Here is a 17,201-nt window from a genome sequence, read left to right on the forward strand (position 1 = left end):
AGGGGAGGTTCCCAGGGCCCTTCTTAGGAGAAGACCACGCCTACAGAGGCACCATCAGGCTGGGACCTGATTGACAAGTTGGATGCCACCCCTACATTCTCACATATCTTCAAGTTGACATAAAATTAGGTAAGTACTTCTCCTATGTACACTTTACATTCTGACTTCATTCTTGAAGTGGCTCAGAATCCAGGCTTACATTAAACCTTGAAATGACATGCTGCTAGAAATGTAAAAGTATTGAAAATTTATGCTGACCAAAACAAAACAGACGACAGCAAAGAGAAGCTCATGTGGAGAAGGAGGCAGATATTGGAGCAATTCAAGTCCAGGGACATTAGGACTGACCAGTAGTCACCAGAAGAGAGGAGAGAGTGATCCATGTTTGTTTTGTTTTGTTTTTTTTTCCCCTCAGCCCTCCCCAAAGCACCTACTCTGTAGACATCTTGTTTGGGCTTCTAGACTCCTGCCTTGTGAGAAAGAGGCTGGCGGCACAGGCACTGGGCGGCTACCCCAGATGGCTACCAGCCACTCCTCAGGAGGAAGACGAGGCTGTCTGCTCTGGTACACATAGGGGTATGGCGCAATTGTACTCTGTCCTCAACTAAACAAACAAAACCTCACTACTATGGTGTCGATGCCGACTCATAGTGACCCTGTAAGACAGGGTAGAGCTGCCCCTGTGGGTTTCTGAGACTGTAACTTTGTACAGGAGTAGAAAGCCCCCATCTTTCCCCTATGAAGTGGTTGGTGTTTTCAAACTGCCGACCTTGCAGTTAGCAGCCCAACGCATAACCCCTACACCACCTGGGCTCCCCGAGAATGGACTTGATGGCAGTGGAGGGGAGCTGTGAGAGAATGCCAATCTGGTAAGCCTGTCAGTTCGTGTCATTTGTTATGGCAGCCATAGAAGTCTAATGAAAGCAACATGGAAAGCAGGTGGAAAATGCATGCTATCATCAGTTAAGGAATGTTATGATAATAAGCATAATGACTCCATGAAACCATATTAACCTCATTGCTATTTTTGCCTAATTCCGATTGCAGCTCGGATCTGTTCCACGACCAGTGTCTTTATCCAGCCATCCACCCTCTGCCCAGGAGCCTTCTCTGGACCGGAGGCAGAAGTAAAACTGGCACAGTGCCATTCATCGAGGGCTTACATGTTGGCTATTGTCCTAAGTACTCCAGGAGCTTGCTGTGTCCTAGACGTTGCTCTGGCATGTGGCAGAGTCAGGGTCTGCAGATCCAAGGAACCCTGGTGCCAGGGTGGTAATGTGTTTGACTGCTAATGACAAGGTCAGAAGTTTGAAACCACCAGCCACTCCATGGTAGAAAGAGGGGCTTTCTACTCCAGTAAAGAGTTTCAATGTCAGAAACCCACAGGGGTAGTTCTACGCTGTCTCTAGGGTCACTCCAGTTGGCATGAACTCCAAGGCAGTGAGTTTGGTTTGGTTCTTGAGAGTCAGACTCCAGGGTCCTTGCATGAACCAGCTTACCATGCTGCCTCGCAGCAATGAGACTCACCCTTTTCCTGGCTTAATGGGCACCACACAGCTCCTGTCAGAGCTTTGGGATACCAGCCCGTCTCCTTCCTTCCACTCCCTCATGATCAAAGATGATAAGAGATTCTGAAAACACCCATTGATTAATCCCAACTCCTTCAGCTGGCCCTTGCCTCTGGCCTCTCCACTGCATGTCCAGCCTTAGTAGCCAGCATCTTTTCTAGAAGGAGCAATCCAGGCCCAGGACTTATTGCCGGGAGCAACAGAGTAAGGGCCTGGAAGGGTTTCTGGCGAGTCCCTGGCGGGGCAAGATATCCTGTTAAGTGTTCTTGTCCTGGGTTTCCACAGGGCAGGGCCAGCAGGGGTACCTCCCATGTTTCTGAGTCTGGAGCTTTGGATCCTCTTGTATGTACTTTAAAAAAAATTATTTTATTGGGGGCTCATACAACTCTCATCACAATCCATACATACATCAATTGTGTAAAGCACATTTGTTCATTCGTTGCCCTCATCATTCTCAAAACATGTTCTCTACACCTAAGCCCTTGGCATCAGCTCCTCACTTTTCCCGCTCCCTCATGAACCCTTGATAATTTATAAATTAGTATTTTGTCATATCTTACACTGTCCAACGTCTCCCTTCACCTACTTTTCTGCTGTCCGTCCCTCAGGAAGGAGATTGTATGTAGATCCTTGTAATCTGTTCCCCCTTTGCACCCCACCCTCCATCCACCCTCCCGGTATCACCACTCTCACCACTGGTCCTGAAGGGATCATCCGCCCTGGATTTCCTGTGTTTCCAGTTCCTATCTGTAACAGTGTACATCCTCTGGTCTAGCCATAAAATCACACTTATCACCTCATCTGCAAAGCTAGAGCAAGACCCCCTGTGGATTTTGGCCATTTTGGGCTCCTGGATCTTGACCCTGAATTTATCTTTTCCCCCCTGACCCTTGGATTTGGGCCAGACAGCGCCCGCCACCACAGACGACATCTCCTCTACATTTCACGAGTTTCTGTGGGCTGTTGCAGCGGTCACTCAAGGGAGGCGTGCGATCTCCAGCTCCTTGGAACTAGTCTGGTATTAATTCTCACAAACGCAATGGTCACACCTGCCAATTCCCCATTGACTTCCCCAACCCCACGCTGAGCTTCAGAGTCATGAATTCAATCACTAACTTAAGATTTTCCCTTAGTTCTCTAGTGTCTGAGGCAGAAGTTACCTTCCTAGTCATCTTCAACTCCGCAAAGGCTCAATCCACCCAAACCTGGGAGTCATCATGTCCCTCACCTTCTGCAGCCCGTAACAAACCAAGGTGAACTCCTCCCTCGAAAATGTACCAGAACTCTGTCTTGACTGTCTCAGGCCACGCCCAGACTGCAGCCACCTCTTACTGGGCCTCTGCTTCCATTTTGGTTTCCTTGGATGCATGGTCCACCGGCACGCAGGCATCACGCAGGCATCGGTGATAACTCCACGAGTCAGATGGTTTGGTTGCTGCGATAGTTTATTGTGCCAGCCTGGCCTATACACACAAGTCGGATCAGCTGAAGGGCGGAGGGATAAATGGCTCGGTGAGCCTCGCCTTGCTTGTTCTGTGCCTCAGTTTAAAGGGGTACCCTACCTGTGGGATGCCTAGCCTGTGGACTGTGTCGCTGTAAGTTGAGGTCCCTTTAAGCCCACACGATTGGAATGTTCGTCTCTGGAGCTGGGGACTGACAGTTGATGACAGTTGAGGACCTGCCTTGCTGTTTGCTGCCTGGGTATACATAGCCCAGCTCTCTCTACAGAAGGGGACTGGCAACTGGCAGCTCTCAAGCCTTAAAGGACTGCTAGTGTCTCACTGCTTTATAATTTAACTGTTAATATCTTGTATTATCTATCTGTATATAATTTAACGGTTTATTTATTGAATTATATATCTATCTTTATAAATATATTTATATATAATTACTAGCAATCTGGTTTGTCTCTCTAGAGAACCCTGTCCAATTCATTTGCTAAACTTAAAACCCTAGGTGCTGGAAATATTGCAGTGAACAACTCAAAACAACTAAAAAAAACCCACCAAAACACCCCCACCTCACTGCCATTAATCAATAGTGACTCAGAGCAGAGGTGTCCCCGTGGGTTTCCAGGACTGTAATAACTTTCCATAGGAGGAGAAAGCCTGGTCCTCCTGCAGAGCAGCTGGTGGTTATGAGCTGCTGACCTCGAGGTTAGTCGCCCAATGTGTCACCACTACACCCGAGGCCTGAGGTGCCATCCTAGCAAGTCAGCTCCAACGTACAGCAACCGTATGTATAATAGAATGACCTTATGTATACCAGGATGACCTTATGTATAATAGGATAACCTTATGTATAACTGAATGAATGACCTTATGTATAACAGGAGGACCTATGTATAACAGGATGACCTATGTATAACTGAATGAATGACCTTATGTATAACAGGAGGACCTTATGTATAACAGGATAACCTTATGTATAACTGAATGAATGACCTTATGTATAACAGGATGACCTATGTATAACAGGATGAACTTATATATAATCGAATGACCTTATGCATAATAGGATGACCTTATGTATAACAGGATGACCTTATTTATAATCAAATGACCTTATGTATAACAGGATGACCTTATGTATAATGGAATGACCTTATGTATAGCAGGATGACCTTATGTATAACAGGATGAACTTATGTACAATCGAATGAATGACCTTATGTATAACAGGATGATCTTATGTATAACCGGATGACCTTATATATAATCGAATGACCTTATGTATAACAGGATGACCTTATGTATAATCAAATGACCTTATATATGACAGGATGAACTTATGTATAATCGAATGAATGACCTTATGTATAACAGGATGGTCTTATGTATAACAGGAGGAACTTATGTATAACAGGATGACCTTATGTATAACAGGATGGGACAATACCTAGTCCTGCAACATACTTACAACAGCAGGTAGATTTGAGCCCGTTGTTGTAGCCACTGTGTCACCTCATGAAGCTCTTTCTCTTCAGCTGCCACTTTCTTTCCTTTGGTTTAAGGCAGGTGTGTCAAACTCGATTAAAACTCAGGCCATTCTTGCATTGAGAGAGTACTTGAGTGGAGGCCCAATGTCCTTCTGCTACCTTAATACTAAACCTATAAACATATGCACATAGATCTATTTTCCCATGCTCATATATAAATATATTTGCATATGTACATGTCTTTATCTAGCCCTCTATAAATGCCCATTGTCTCCCAGCTCTTTCCTCTATTTCCCTTGACTCCCCTCCTGTCCTGCTCTCATACTTAGTCCCCAATTGGGTTTCAGCAATTCCTCTTGGTTACATTACCCTTAGCATTCCCTACCAGGCCTCCCACACCCACCTCAGGGCAAGATATGACAGAATAATAATTTATAAATTATCAAGGGCTCATGAAGGAGGGAGAGCAGGGAGTGAGGGGAAAAATGAGGACCTGATGCCAGGGGCTTAACTGGAGAGCAAATGTTTTGAGAATGATGAGGGAAATGAATGTACAGATGTGATTTACACAATTGATGTATGTATGGATTGTTATAAGAGTTGTATGAGCCCCTAATAAAATGATTTAAAAAATACCCCCCCCAAAAAAAAACTCAGGCCATTTGGTTCAACAGGCAAGATTCACACGGGCCACATGACATTTATAAATCTTATTAAATGTGTATTTTTAAGTGAGGATTCAGGAATATGGACAGGATAATTTAAAAACTATATAATTGATTTTATTTAAACATTTAGTATAATTAATGTATTTATGAAACTAAAATTATTCTTTTAACCCCGAAACTTGCCAGCACTTTCTTCCTACTAGTTTTCACTTACCTCTTATGTTGTGACCAGAAAATATAACAAAGTAACTAATAAAAAGCACAAAATGTTGGATAGCTGACAAACGTGATGCACAATGGTAATGGCTTCCCTCTAAAAATGTTAACTAGCGCTGCCGCTGGGTATGCTTCATAACAGCACAGCCCAGAGTGCTCTTTTTAACCTTTTCGCTGTTGGAATCAGGTTACATTACGTGACAGTGAGAGTGGCAGACATATTGCTTCCAAACATCGCCAGAACTGAGTCAGCGTGTTTATACACGTCCACAGACCCCCGGGAAAGGCACTGACTGGGCCATATGTAACTCGCCTTCAGTAGTTCAAGGGTTAGCGAGGGAATTGTGGTACGGTTTTGCCTCTATCTCCCCTAAGCGCTATTTTCTTCTTAACAAATTTTTCTATTTTCAGTTTATTTCAGAGCATCTCCGTACACAAAAAATTACCTCGGGGGACACATGCGACATTTGGGCCACCAGTTTGATACCCCTAACTTAAGGAGTCCTGAAGGAGACAGATGAGGTGTTCTGCTCCTGTTCAATTCTTATCAGAAACCCACAGGGACAGTTCCACTGTGCCCTAAAGCAGCTGTCCTCAGGGGTGGCGACCCCTTTGGGATTCTAGACCATATTTCAGATGGCCTAATAGAGACACCGCTCCTCTTTCCCTCTTCAGGCGGGTTCGCCCCCAGGCGCATATGCCCACATATGAGTACTGGGCATGAAGACTGTTTCCCATGCTACAACACAAAATCTCATTTATTTGTAATTAGAAATAAATATTTCACAATATATAATTAGATATTGTTTTTGTGATTAATCACTTACTTTAATTATGTTCAATTTGTAACAATGAAAATACATCCTGTATATCAGATATTTACATTATGATTCTTAACAATAGCAAAATTACAGTCATGAAGTAGCAAAAAAAAAAATTATGGTTGGGGGTCACTACAACATGAACTGTGTTAAAGGGATGCCACATTAGGAAGGTTGAGAACCACTGCCCTAAAGCATGGCTCAGAGTCTAAACAGGCTCTGTGCAGGGGGTGGGGTTTCCTTTGAGTTAGCCCCGCCCCCTGCCCCTTTCTCAGGAGGTTGAAATCTCACGTGGATGCCTACGCCAACGCGATTGCCTAGCAACACAAATTTCCCAAGCTTCCCAGGAGGGTGTTGTGTTCCTCTTAGCCAATCAGAGCGTCAGAGCGACTCTTCCGCCAGCCAATAGGCTACGAGTGACGGCCCGCGACGTTTAAACGGGGTGAGCGCGACTGCGAGCTTCGCTTCGTCTTCCGTGTCGAAGGTCGGGGCCCACACCTCGGTGGCCTGCAGGTGGCCCCGCCATGTGGAGACTCACATGCCCGCTGTGGATTTCGGGGCTGCTAATGTTGACAGGAGCAGCCTGCTCTTTCCCTTTCCAATGATGGTGGGTTCCGGCGGGCTGGTAGCCCCGACGCTGACTCCTTTCCCCTGATTTCCTTTATATATATATATATTTATATATTTATATATATATACACACATGTATGTACATGTGTGTATATGTATATTTATACACACATATATGTGTGTATGTATATGTCTATATCCTTACATTCTTCAGATAGCTGAAAGGGGCATAACCACAAGAATCTGAATTTTACGTTTTGCAGTTAGAACTTAAAATGCTCGTATTAGGAATGTGGGAGTTATTGTATGGCAGTGACTTCACAGAAAGAAACAATGATGAGTAAATGGCCTGGTGCAGGTTGGATGGGCCTTTACTAAGGTTTCACCTACCTGGGAAAACTTAGTTGGTTTTAACTAAGACTTTGCCCTCCTGTGCCCCAGCTTTGATAAATAACCGTTTTGCAACCTCCCACTCAATAACTTCGGATGGGGAGAAGGGCAGACCTCTCATAATATCATTTACTGCTTAACAATGAGAAGCCAATCAAGCCTCTAAACTCGGGGCTCCTTATATTTGTGGCGCTCAAGTAAGTGATAACGGCCTTGGCTGCAGGACTTATTATTAGTGGCTACTTTGGAACCGCCCTTCTTTGTCTGAAATAGAATGAGTTCATTTTGACCTTGGGGTTCTTTTTTCAGGTGTTAGTTTGGAAAGAACTTGACTATGGCTCCATGACAGAGGTTGAGAAACAAATGCTTGTTTCTGAAGTGAACTTGCTTCGTGAACTGAAACATCCAAACATTGTCCGCTACTACGACCGAATTATTGACCGGACCAACACAACACTGTATATTGTAATGGAATATTGTGAAGGAGGGGACCTGGCTAGTGTGATTACAAAGGGAACCAAGGAAAGGTAACATAATCTTTTCCATGCAAGCTGGGAATGTGCCCAGTTTCATTTTGGTTAAGCATTGTGTATTAGGATCTGGGATAGAGTACTATTTTTTATTTTTTACATTTTATGGAGATCTATTTAAATTATTGAGGTTTTGGATGGAGTACTTTTTTTTTAGCCACATGGAGTAGTATTCTTCAATTGTTTGATGGGTCCACTGTAGTTCAGAAAATCCCTGGTGAATCTCTTTATAGCCCATATTTAGCAAAAGAACCATTTCTCTTCCTACTTGTGTACAACTCCCAGCATCACATCTTTGTCACAGTTTTATTGTGAAGTCGTGAATCGTGTTAACTGCCTTGGTTTCAGGCAATACTTGGATGAAGAGTTTGTTCTTCGAGTCATGGCTCAGTTGACTCTGGCCCTAAAGGAGTGTCACAGGCGAAGTGATGGTGGCCACACCGTGCTGCATCGGGACCTGAAGCCAGCCAACGTTTTCCTGGATGGCAATCAAAACGTCAAACTCGGAGATTTCGGGCTGGCTAGAATATTGAACCATGATACGAGTTTTGCAAAAACATTTGTTGGAACACCGTATTACATGTCTCCAGTAAGTATTACCGAATTTGGGTATTCCTTTAAACTCTTAATGCTAAGTATTCAACGGCAAGGACTTTGTGCCCATGTGTTTAGTATGTTCAATTGCAAGGATGAGTATTTCCTTTGAAGTTGATGTTTTCCCAAATGGCCCACCAGATCCTGAAACTCTTTCAGCACTGGTTCCTGTGTTTATGGCGTGCCACCACGAGCTGAGATGACAAGGATGCATAGGGTGCTGGAGCAGCGGAGGCCCTTGGGAGACTCACTTGGAGTCCCTTGTTTCAAACGCAATTCCCGAGCCCCGAATGCACATTTAGAGTTGGAACCTCTGTGTAGGTCCCTGGACTCAACGGTCCATTTGAGAGTTGACATTTTAATAATTCTCTGTAGATGATGCAGGCATGGTGATTCACTCTAGACAGCCTGGGTTTCAGTGTTAACTCTTTTCTGTTCTGTCTTCTTGCCTTTTCCTTTAACTGTACCTGCAGTCACTCCCTTGTTCATGACCTCTATGGTGGCCTGTACAAGGGATTGTCAAAATTTGTGGAACTGTCACCCACTGGCTTTCTTCCCACCCATTGTTTGAAGCACATTGTTCCCCAAATTCCCACCGTCCTAAGGAGCACAGCTAAGCATGTTCTCCAGGAATTATTGGTCTCCTTTTGATTAGTCTCATGGAGCGCAACGTTCAAAATTAAAGTACCAGGTAAAGGGTTCTACAGAGTTGGTTTCTCTGTAAGGGTATTGCCTGTAGCTTTTAAGATACTGGAATCAAGGGTTCCGTCACCAATGGGTTAACATAGGAAATATGAACAAATAAAGATGAGCGAATGCTTATGCTTAATTATTGAGGCACAGTCTTTTCTAGGGCATCCCAGGATTAGTTATGTTAGCAGAATGCGTACAGAATAGGATTGTAGAAACGAATGATTATGTTTTTGACTAAGATTAGGCTAGAGCCATCTCATTTTCTCATTGGCTCAAATTCCTAATAGAAAGCTGGGGGTGGGCACTCACAGGAAGCTTATCTGCCAGTGGTTTTTGAAAACCTTGACACCTCCACAGTTCTTTTGTTCCCTTTCCCTGCTGCCCTTGTAATTAGATCAGGTAAGGCACTGGCTGACTCCCCTGTTGCACTCTAAAACACCCCTCAGGCTCCCCAGGATGTGCCTGCCTGTGGGCCTCTGTGGAGACAACAGTAGAGACTGTTGTACAGGAAGGACAGTGGAAGTAAATGGAAGGGAGGGGAACAATGAAAACAGTGAGGCTTACTTGGTGATAGGGAGCTAGGGATGGCGGATCCAAGTAGCCATCTCTGGGACCATTTATATGCAGGCGAGATGTTTATCTGGTATATTGGTCTATTTTCTGGCTACTAAAATGGAGTTTCTGGGCCATGAGTGTTTTGAAGGTAGAAATCTTTCATGCTCACGTGTGAATTACCTATGTATAACCTCTGGTGTTGTTTTTGTCAGTTGTTGTGCAGTCAGTTCCGGGTCAGCGACCCGATGTACACCAGAAGGACGCGGTTCTTAGACCAGCATCACAATCTGTCTTGTGTTTGAGCGCCCATTGCTGTAGCCACTGTGAAAATCCATCATGTCAAGGGCCTGCCTGTTTTTCCCCACCCTCTACTTTACCAAGCATGACGTCTTTTTAAAAAATATAGTTTTATTATCATATACTTCATGTATCGTACAACTTAATTGTTCAGTCCTATTAATATTTGTGCAATCAGCATCACAATCAATTTTAAATGTTTTATTAGGGGCTTATACACCTCTTATCACAATCCATACATACATCAATTGTGTAAAACACACCTGTACATTCGTTGTCCTCATCATTTTCAAAGCATTTGCTCTCCACTTCAGCCCTTGGCATCAGGTCCGCTTTTTTTCCCTCCCTCCCAAATCCCCCCTCCTTCATGAACCCTTGATAATTTCTAAATTATTATTTTGTCATAACTTGCCCTGTCCAATGTCTCCCTTCACCCCCTTTTCTGTTGTCCATCCCCCAGGGAGGAGGTCACATATAGATCATTGTAATCAGTTCCTTCTTTCCAATCCAATCTCCCTCTACCCTCCAAGTACCGCCCCTCACACTCCTGGTCCTGAAGATATCATCGGCCCTGGATTCCCTGTACCTCCAGCTCCCATCTGCACCAGTGAACATCCTCTGGTCTAGCCAGACTTGCAAGGTAGAATTCGGATCATGATAGTGGGGGGGGGGGGAGTAAGCATTTAGGAACTACAAGAAAGCTGTATTCTTCATCGGTGCTACATCACACCCTGACTGACTCATCTCCTCCCCTAGACCCTTCTGCAAGGGGATCTCCAGTGGCCGACAAATGGCTTTGGGTCTCCACTCTGCACTTCCCCCTTCATTCACTATGGTAAGACTTTTTGTTCTCATGATGCCTTATACCTGATCCCTTCGACACCTCGTGATTGCACAGGCTGGTGTGCTTCTTCCATGTGAACTTTGTTGCTTCTGAGCTAGATGGCTGCTTATTTACCTTCAATCCTTTAAGACCACAGATGCTATACCTTTTGATAGCCGGGCACCATCAGCTTTCTTCGCCATATTTGCTTATGTACCCATTTGTCCTCAACAATATCACAATCAATTTCAGCGTAATTTCTTCTTATCCTCATTGTTAGCACATGATCCCTTTTTAGGGACCAGTCTCCTGATAACATGTCACTGAATTCCTAATAAATGTCTTTGAATGCCATGTATGTGACAAAGTCTGTTAGGACAAGATGTTTGCCTTTACTTCCATGATAAATTGGAAGACTTTGATGCAAGCTGAGTCAGCCTTTTGTATTTGAAAATTTTGTTACAGTTATATATCAGATAATTATGGATATTGTATAACATACAATATTATAATATTATATATATACCATATTAAATGAAGGGGGAAGTGCAGAGTGGAGACCCAAGGCCCAAGGGTCGGCCAATGGAGATCCCCTCATAGAGGGGTTTAGGCGAGGAGATGGGTTAATTAGGGTGTGAGGTAGTACCGATGAAGAACACAGCTTTCCCCCAGATCCTGGATGCTTCCTCCCCCCAACTACCAAAATCCGAATTCTACCTTGCAGGGCTGGATAGGACAGAGGCTGTACACTGGTACATATGAGGGCTGGAGGTACAGGGAATCCAGGGTGGATGATACCTTCAGGACCAAGGGTGTGAGGAACGATGCTGGGAGAGTGGAGGGTGAGTGGGTTGGAAAGGGGGAACTGATTACAAGGATCCACATGTGACCTCTTCCCTGGGAGAGGGACAGCAGAGAAGGGGGGAAGGGAGACTCCGGATAGGGCAAGATATGACAAAATAACTATGTATAAATTACCAAGGGCACATGAGGGAGGGGGGAAAGGGGAGGGAGGGGGAAAAAAAAGAGGACCTGATGCAAGGGGCTTAAGTGGAGAGCAAATGCCTTGAGAATGATTGGGGCAGGGAATGTATGGATGTGCTTTATACAATTGATGTATGTATATGTATGGATGGTGATAAGAGTTGTATGAGTCCCTAATAAAATGTAAAAAAAGAAAAGAGGAGAAAAAAATTTAAAAAAAATTATCGATATTGAACATGTTATGTAAGTGATAGTTGTATAAGTTTTACATATAAAATTATTTATATATCTGTGTGCATGCATACATAGGATCCATATATGCATTTTGAGTGACTATTATCAAACTTTGAGGTTCTACTTTGTCTGTTAATTTTGTCCATTTAAAAACAAAATCTATGTCTAATCCCTTTTTATCCTCTTTTGACCCCACAGGAACAAATGAATCGCATGTCCTACAATGAGAAGTCTGATATCTGGTCCCTGGGCTGTTTGCTGTATGAATTGTGTGCGTTAATGTAAGTATGTGGAGAAGTTCCTTTTCTTGGGTGAAGCAGTTTGTTCCTTTCACTGGGTTCCACCCTCTGAGCACTCCTGCGAATGCAAGCATGTTCAAGTGCGAAAGAGCAGGCAGACGGTGGGTTAAAGTTAAGGTGCGTGGACAGGCTTCAAAAACAAGTAAGTAATTTATTTACAAGTTAAATCTACAAAGGGGCTAAAAAAGCTTGTGGAAAGATTATATCATCTTTGAATTCCATTTCTCCATGAACTTTTCGAAGCCCCCTCAAGTAACTTCTTCAAGCCACTTGACTGGGTAGACACATCCCTGTCGGGCTGATGCTTCTTGCAGGAAGGAGCACTCCGGCCAGGTGGGTAGCTCAGAGCTGCCGTCAGGACGGGGAGGACTTGAAACAAAGGCCCAGGGAGAGGCCTTAGGGAAGAGCAGTGATGCTTTTCCTTTCTTCCCTGATAGTTGATTCTGTACAGCAGTAGCTCTCAACTGAGGGGTTAGAAAATTTAACAGTGTCTGTATACAGGGCGCAGCCTGGTGAATATTAGGCTGCTAACTGCAAGATCAGCGGTTCGTGCCCCTCAGCTGCTCCTCAAGAGCAAGATGAGGCTGCCTGCTCCTGTAGAGCTTGATAGTCTCACAAGCCCTTTATGGCAGAGTTGGGGGACCGTTTTCCTACATAAGGGCTATTTGGATATTTATAATATCATTTGAGGGTCATCCAAAATGATCAACTTAAAAATTAATTTGCTGTATTTGGACAAACATTTAATGAGCTCTCCCCTGCTGTGAAGGCCAGAACAGCTTCTTGTTAGTGAGACGTGTGTTGTTTGCTGCTCTGTGGGGTCATTGGAGTTGGAAGCGACTTGATGACAGTAGGTTTTGGGGGACAGTTTTGGATGTCACCGCTAGGGAGTGCTGCTGGCCCCTGGTGGTCAGGCCACAGAGGTGTTACCCTCCTACAGTGCACAGCATGATTCCAAGGACAACAGAAACTTCATGACCCCACTGCTGACTGTGCTTAGAAACAGGGAAAACAGAGCGTAGAAACCTGGCTACAAGGAGAAATCCCAGAAGTGGGAACAGAAATACAAACGACGGCTTACATTGTACTTTTGATTTGGTTTCTGTTATACATACTCATTTTCAATATTTTCTTTTTCTCCTAAAATTTTTTTAAGGCCTCCATTCACAGCTTTCAATCAGAAAGAACTGGCTGGGAAGATCAGAGAAGGCAAATTTAGGTGAATTCCTTATCGATTCTCTGATGAATTGAATGACATTATTACGAGGATGTTGAATTTAAAGGTAAAGACTTTAACTGTTATCTGTTTCGGTTAAAGTTTGGAGTGTATCTTCTCTCCTGTAGGGAAACTGAAGAAACATGCACTGCAGCTTCGTAGATAAATAGAGGCTGTTAACACTCCAGTCAAGACGAAGTCAGACTATTGTCGTCGAGTTGATGCTCTGGGACACCGCACAACTGCCTCATAGCATCTCTATGGCTGTCATAGTTATATTTAAATAACAAAATTGAAAAGAAAGAAAATATTAACACCTAGAACAAATTTAATATGGGTCAAAAGGGAGATCGTAAGGTGTGGCAAAAGACAACAAAATTAACAAAAGTACTATAAAAAGTAAAAATAAAATATGGGGTAAAAAGGTAATCTCTATGGAGGCAAGCTCCTTATCTTCCTCCCACAGAGCAGCTGATGCGTTCTAACCTCAGCGCTGTAGCCACTGTGCCACCAGGGCACCTTCACACAAGTGCGACCTCGGCAAAGTTGGCGGATTGTGCATCCTTGCTGGCTTACTCCTGTGCTTCTCTTACTTCTCCTCCCGCGCTCTGCCAGCTAACAGATGGTTGGTAGCACGAAAAGATTGCAGAGGAGATCCAAAGCCTCAGCTCCCCGGCCTTGCCTACCTCAGAGTGGCAGGTGGGTCAGAGAAAGGGCCAGAAATAAAACTTTCTGGCCTCTAGCCCTGAGTGTTGAGACACCAGAGCAAGGCGGTGTAAAAGGCGTGGAGGGAAGAGCCTGAATAAAGAGATAGATCGGTCATGTGGGAAAGATCTGCCCAGGGGCTGCGAGGGGCGATGTATTGAGGGGCCAGACTGATGAAAGTGGGAAATGCTTAGGATCCTAAGGAAAGATGGCGGTGAAGCAACAGGATTGAAGGTCCGTGAGGAAGTTTCCTGCTGACTGCAGGGGAGAGAAGTTAAGAGCAGTAACCATGGGTGTGGTCAATACTGGGGGTGTTGATAAGTAGGTTAAAATGTTGAAAAAAGAAGTGATGATCTGAAATGTAAAACCCACCCACCTCATTGGCAAAAAACCTGCAGATGTCCAGGACCAGTTTGCTTCTGGGTTTCCAGTGGCTGGTTTATAGGAAGTAGCTTGCCAGGCCTGTCTTCTAAGTTGCGTTTGGCTAGACCGGCACTTCCAGCCTTGCTTTTAGTAAGCCACGTGTGTTTGTTAGCTGCGGGCACCACGCAGGATTCTTTCCCCTAAGACAACGCTGTGCTGAGCACCAGCATCAGACACCTGCCAGTGCTTCAAAGACAGCCTCCTTAGAAAAGTTCAAAGGTTGAATCTAGTTGATCTTGTGGACCCCGAACCCTGGGCTACAGCCACCAGCGAATGTCTTTTTCCCATTCGTAAAGGTGTCCCCTCCCTCGCCTTCATATGCACCTTTGACTATGACTGCTCTCCGGAGCGAGCATTCTGGTCTGAAACCTGCCGATAACCCTGCATTTCCGCACCCCAGGATTACAATCGACCTTCCGTGGAAGAAATTCTCGAGAACCCATTGATAGCAGACTTGGTTACCGAAGAGCAGAGGAAGAATCCCGAGCGAAGAGGGCTGCGTTTGGGAGAGTCCCAGAAACTGCCGGACTCCAGCCCGGCCGTGAGCGAGCTGAAACTGAAGGAGGTGCAGTTACAGGAGCGAGAGCGGGCCCTGCGAACCAGAGAAGAGCGGCTGGAGCGTAAGTACTGAGCGGGGCGGACTCCCCAGGAACCCGAGGGAGGCTTATTGACCCAGAGTCTTCTGTCTGTTCAGAGTATTCTTTCAGACCAGCCTTGTAAACATCTGAAACACCACCATAGGTGTGTGGTGTACTGTATAACTGACCCGCCTCCATTTCCTTCTCTGAGATCAAGCTAGTTAGGCACTAGCTTCTTATTTTGATGGCCTTCTTATAGCCATTGTACTTTGCTGAGGAGTTACTTTCTTCCGTCATTTTAAAATATTCGAATTTTTTTCCATGAGAAAGGAAGGTCTTGGAATTTGCTGCCTCAATAATAAGAACCACTATGGTCCTGTGAGAAGGTTAGATGTGGCCAGCAAATCAGAGGCAATGGACTCAGGTCAGTCTAGGCCAATGGTTCTTAACTTGTGGGTTACGACACCTTTGGGGGTCTAATGACCCTTTTCACAGGGGTCTCCTAAGACCATTGGAAAACATATTTCTGATGGTCTTAAGAAGTGAGATACCGCTCCTCTATCCATCTCCTGGCAGGTCTTCCCACATGCAGATATGCCCACATAGGAGTACCCGGCGTGATGACATCATCACGCCAACCCAATCACATATACACCATTCAAATACAGGTGTATATGCCATAATCTGCTTATGGGAACCACTCACATGTGTAGAGATCAGCTACTGTGTACAGAGCAGCTACTGTGTAGAAAGAGGCTGCAGTAGCTACTCTTTTAAGAGCAGCTACTGTGTTGAAAGCACCAGTATTGGAGGTAAAATGACACTTCATGAATTATAATTACTGGGTAAATGGAAAATGATGTACTGTAAAATCATCAATACTGCAAAAGATATATATCTGTACCATGGGAACTTAATCTGGATGCTGATACGTCCTTTTATATTCAGCTGTGGTTGATGTGAATACTGCCCCCTGTGATAGTAACAGGTATGTAAAAAAAACACAGAGAATGGTAAATCATAGGAAACTTTAATGAACTGTGTTGACTGAACTATGCCATGTATTGTATTTTTATTATTAAAGCTCTTGCTATATATTATTTGCATTAGCAAACCAGCCCATGAGAATGGATCACGTATAGAAGAATGTTAAGAAAAGAAAATATAGTGAGGATTTTTATAGTATGGTTTTACCTCAATAATTACAGCAAAAATTCAGAACCCACAATGTGTTATTTATTGTGAAGTTCTATCAGCCGAATCTATGAAGCCAAATAAACTTAAAACGCCATTTTGATAGTAAGCATCCGAGCTTTGCCAGCAAGATACCAACTATTTTAGAAGCATAGCTGATGGACTCAAGAAAGCCAGACTTGACACTGGTGACATGCACCACAAACAAAATGTAGCAGCCGTTGAAGCTTCATATTTGGTGACACTCAGAATCACCAGAGCTATGAAACCTCACACCATTGCTGAGGATTTACTGTTGCCAGCATCCAAAGACATTGTTCGAGTTATGATCAGAGACAAATTTGTTACAAAATTGAATGCAATTTCCTTATCTAGCAACCTTATCTATATGGCATGTCTGCTGATATTCTTGATCAGGTAATCCAGGAAACTAAATCTGCTCCACTTCCAATATTTCACATCCAGCTTGATGAATCTATAGACGCTGCAAACTGTTCAGTTTCTGGTTTACATGAAGTATGTTAATGGTAGTGACATTAAAGATGAGTTTCTTTTGTGCAAATCTCTTGAAATGACAACTACTACATGTGATGTATGTGACACGGTTCATTTCTGAAAGAGCATAAGATCTCTTGGGAAAAGGTTTATGGTGTTTGCACAGATGGTGCTCCAGTCGATCTGGATTTCAACGTTTGGTACTGAATGAGTCACCAAAAGTCATCGGAACTCAGTGTGATTCATCAGAAAATATTAGCAATGAAGATTGCTATATATAAAATATAGCAGTGAAGAAATAGCACTGCCACAAGAGTTACAAGAAGGAATGCAAAGTGTCATAAGCTCTGTCAATTTTGTAAAGGTGTGAGCACTTGAGTCGATTATTTTCGCAACTGTGCAACGAGTTG

General features: G+C 44.0%; 1 protein-coding gene across 1 annotated transcript; it reads left to right on the forward strand.

Moving 5' to 3' along the window:
- The first annotated feature begins 1,425 nt into the window (after nt 1-1,425).
- Nucleotides 1,426-15,320, forward strand: LOC142439852 (serine/threonine-protein kinase Nek2-like). The gene is given in 6 exon segments (XM_075542485.1): nt 1,426-1,440; nt 7,481-7,698; nt 8,050-8,290; nt 12,080-12,162; nt 13,337-13,463; nt 14,925-15,320. Coding segments are annotated over 6 exon segments (915 nt in total). The 3' UTR covers nt 15,156-15,320.
- Nucleotides 15,321-17,201: the final 1,881 nt, after the last annotated feature.

Source organism: Tenrec ecaudatus, chromosome 1, assembly GCF_050624435.1.
Source record: "Tenrec ecaudatus isolate mTenEca1 chromosome 1, mTenEca1.hap1, whole genome shotgun sequence".
NCBI lineage: Eukaryota > Metazoa > Chordata > Mammalia > Afrosoricida > Tenrecidae > Tenrec > Tenrec ecaudatus.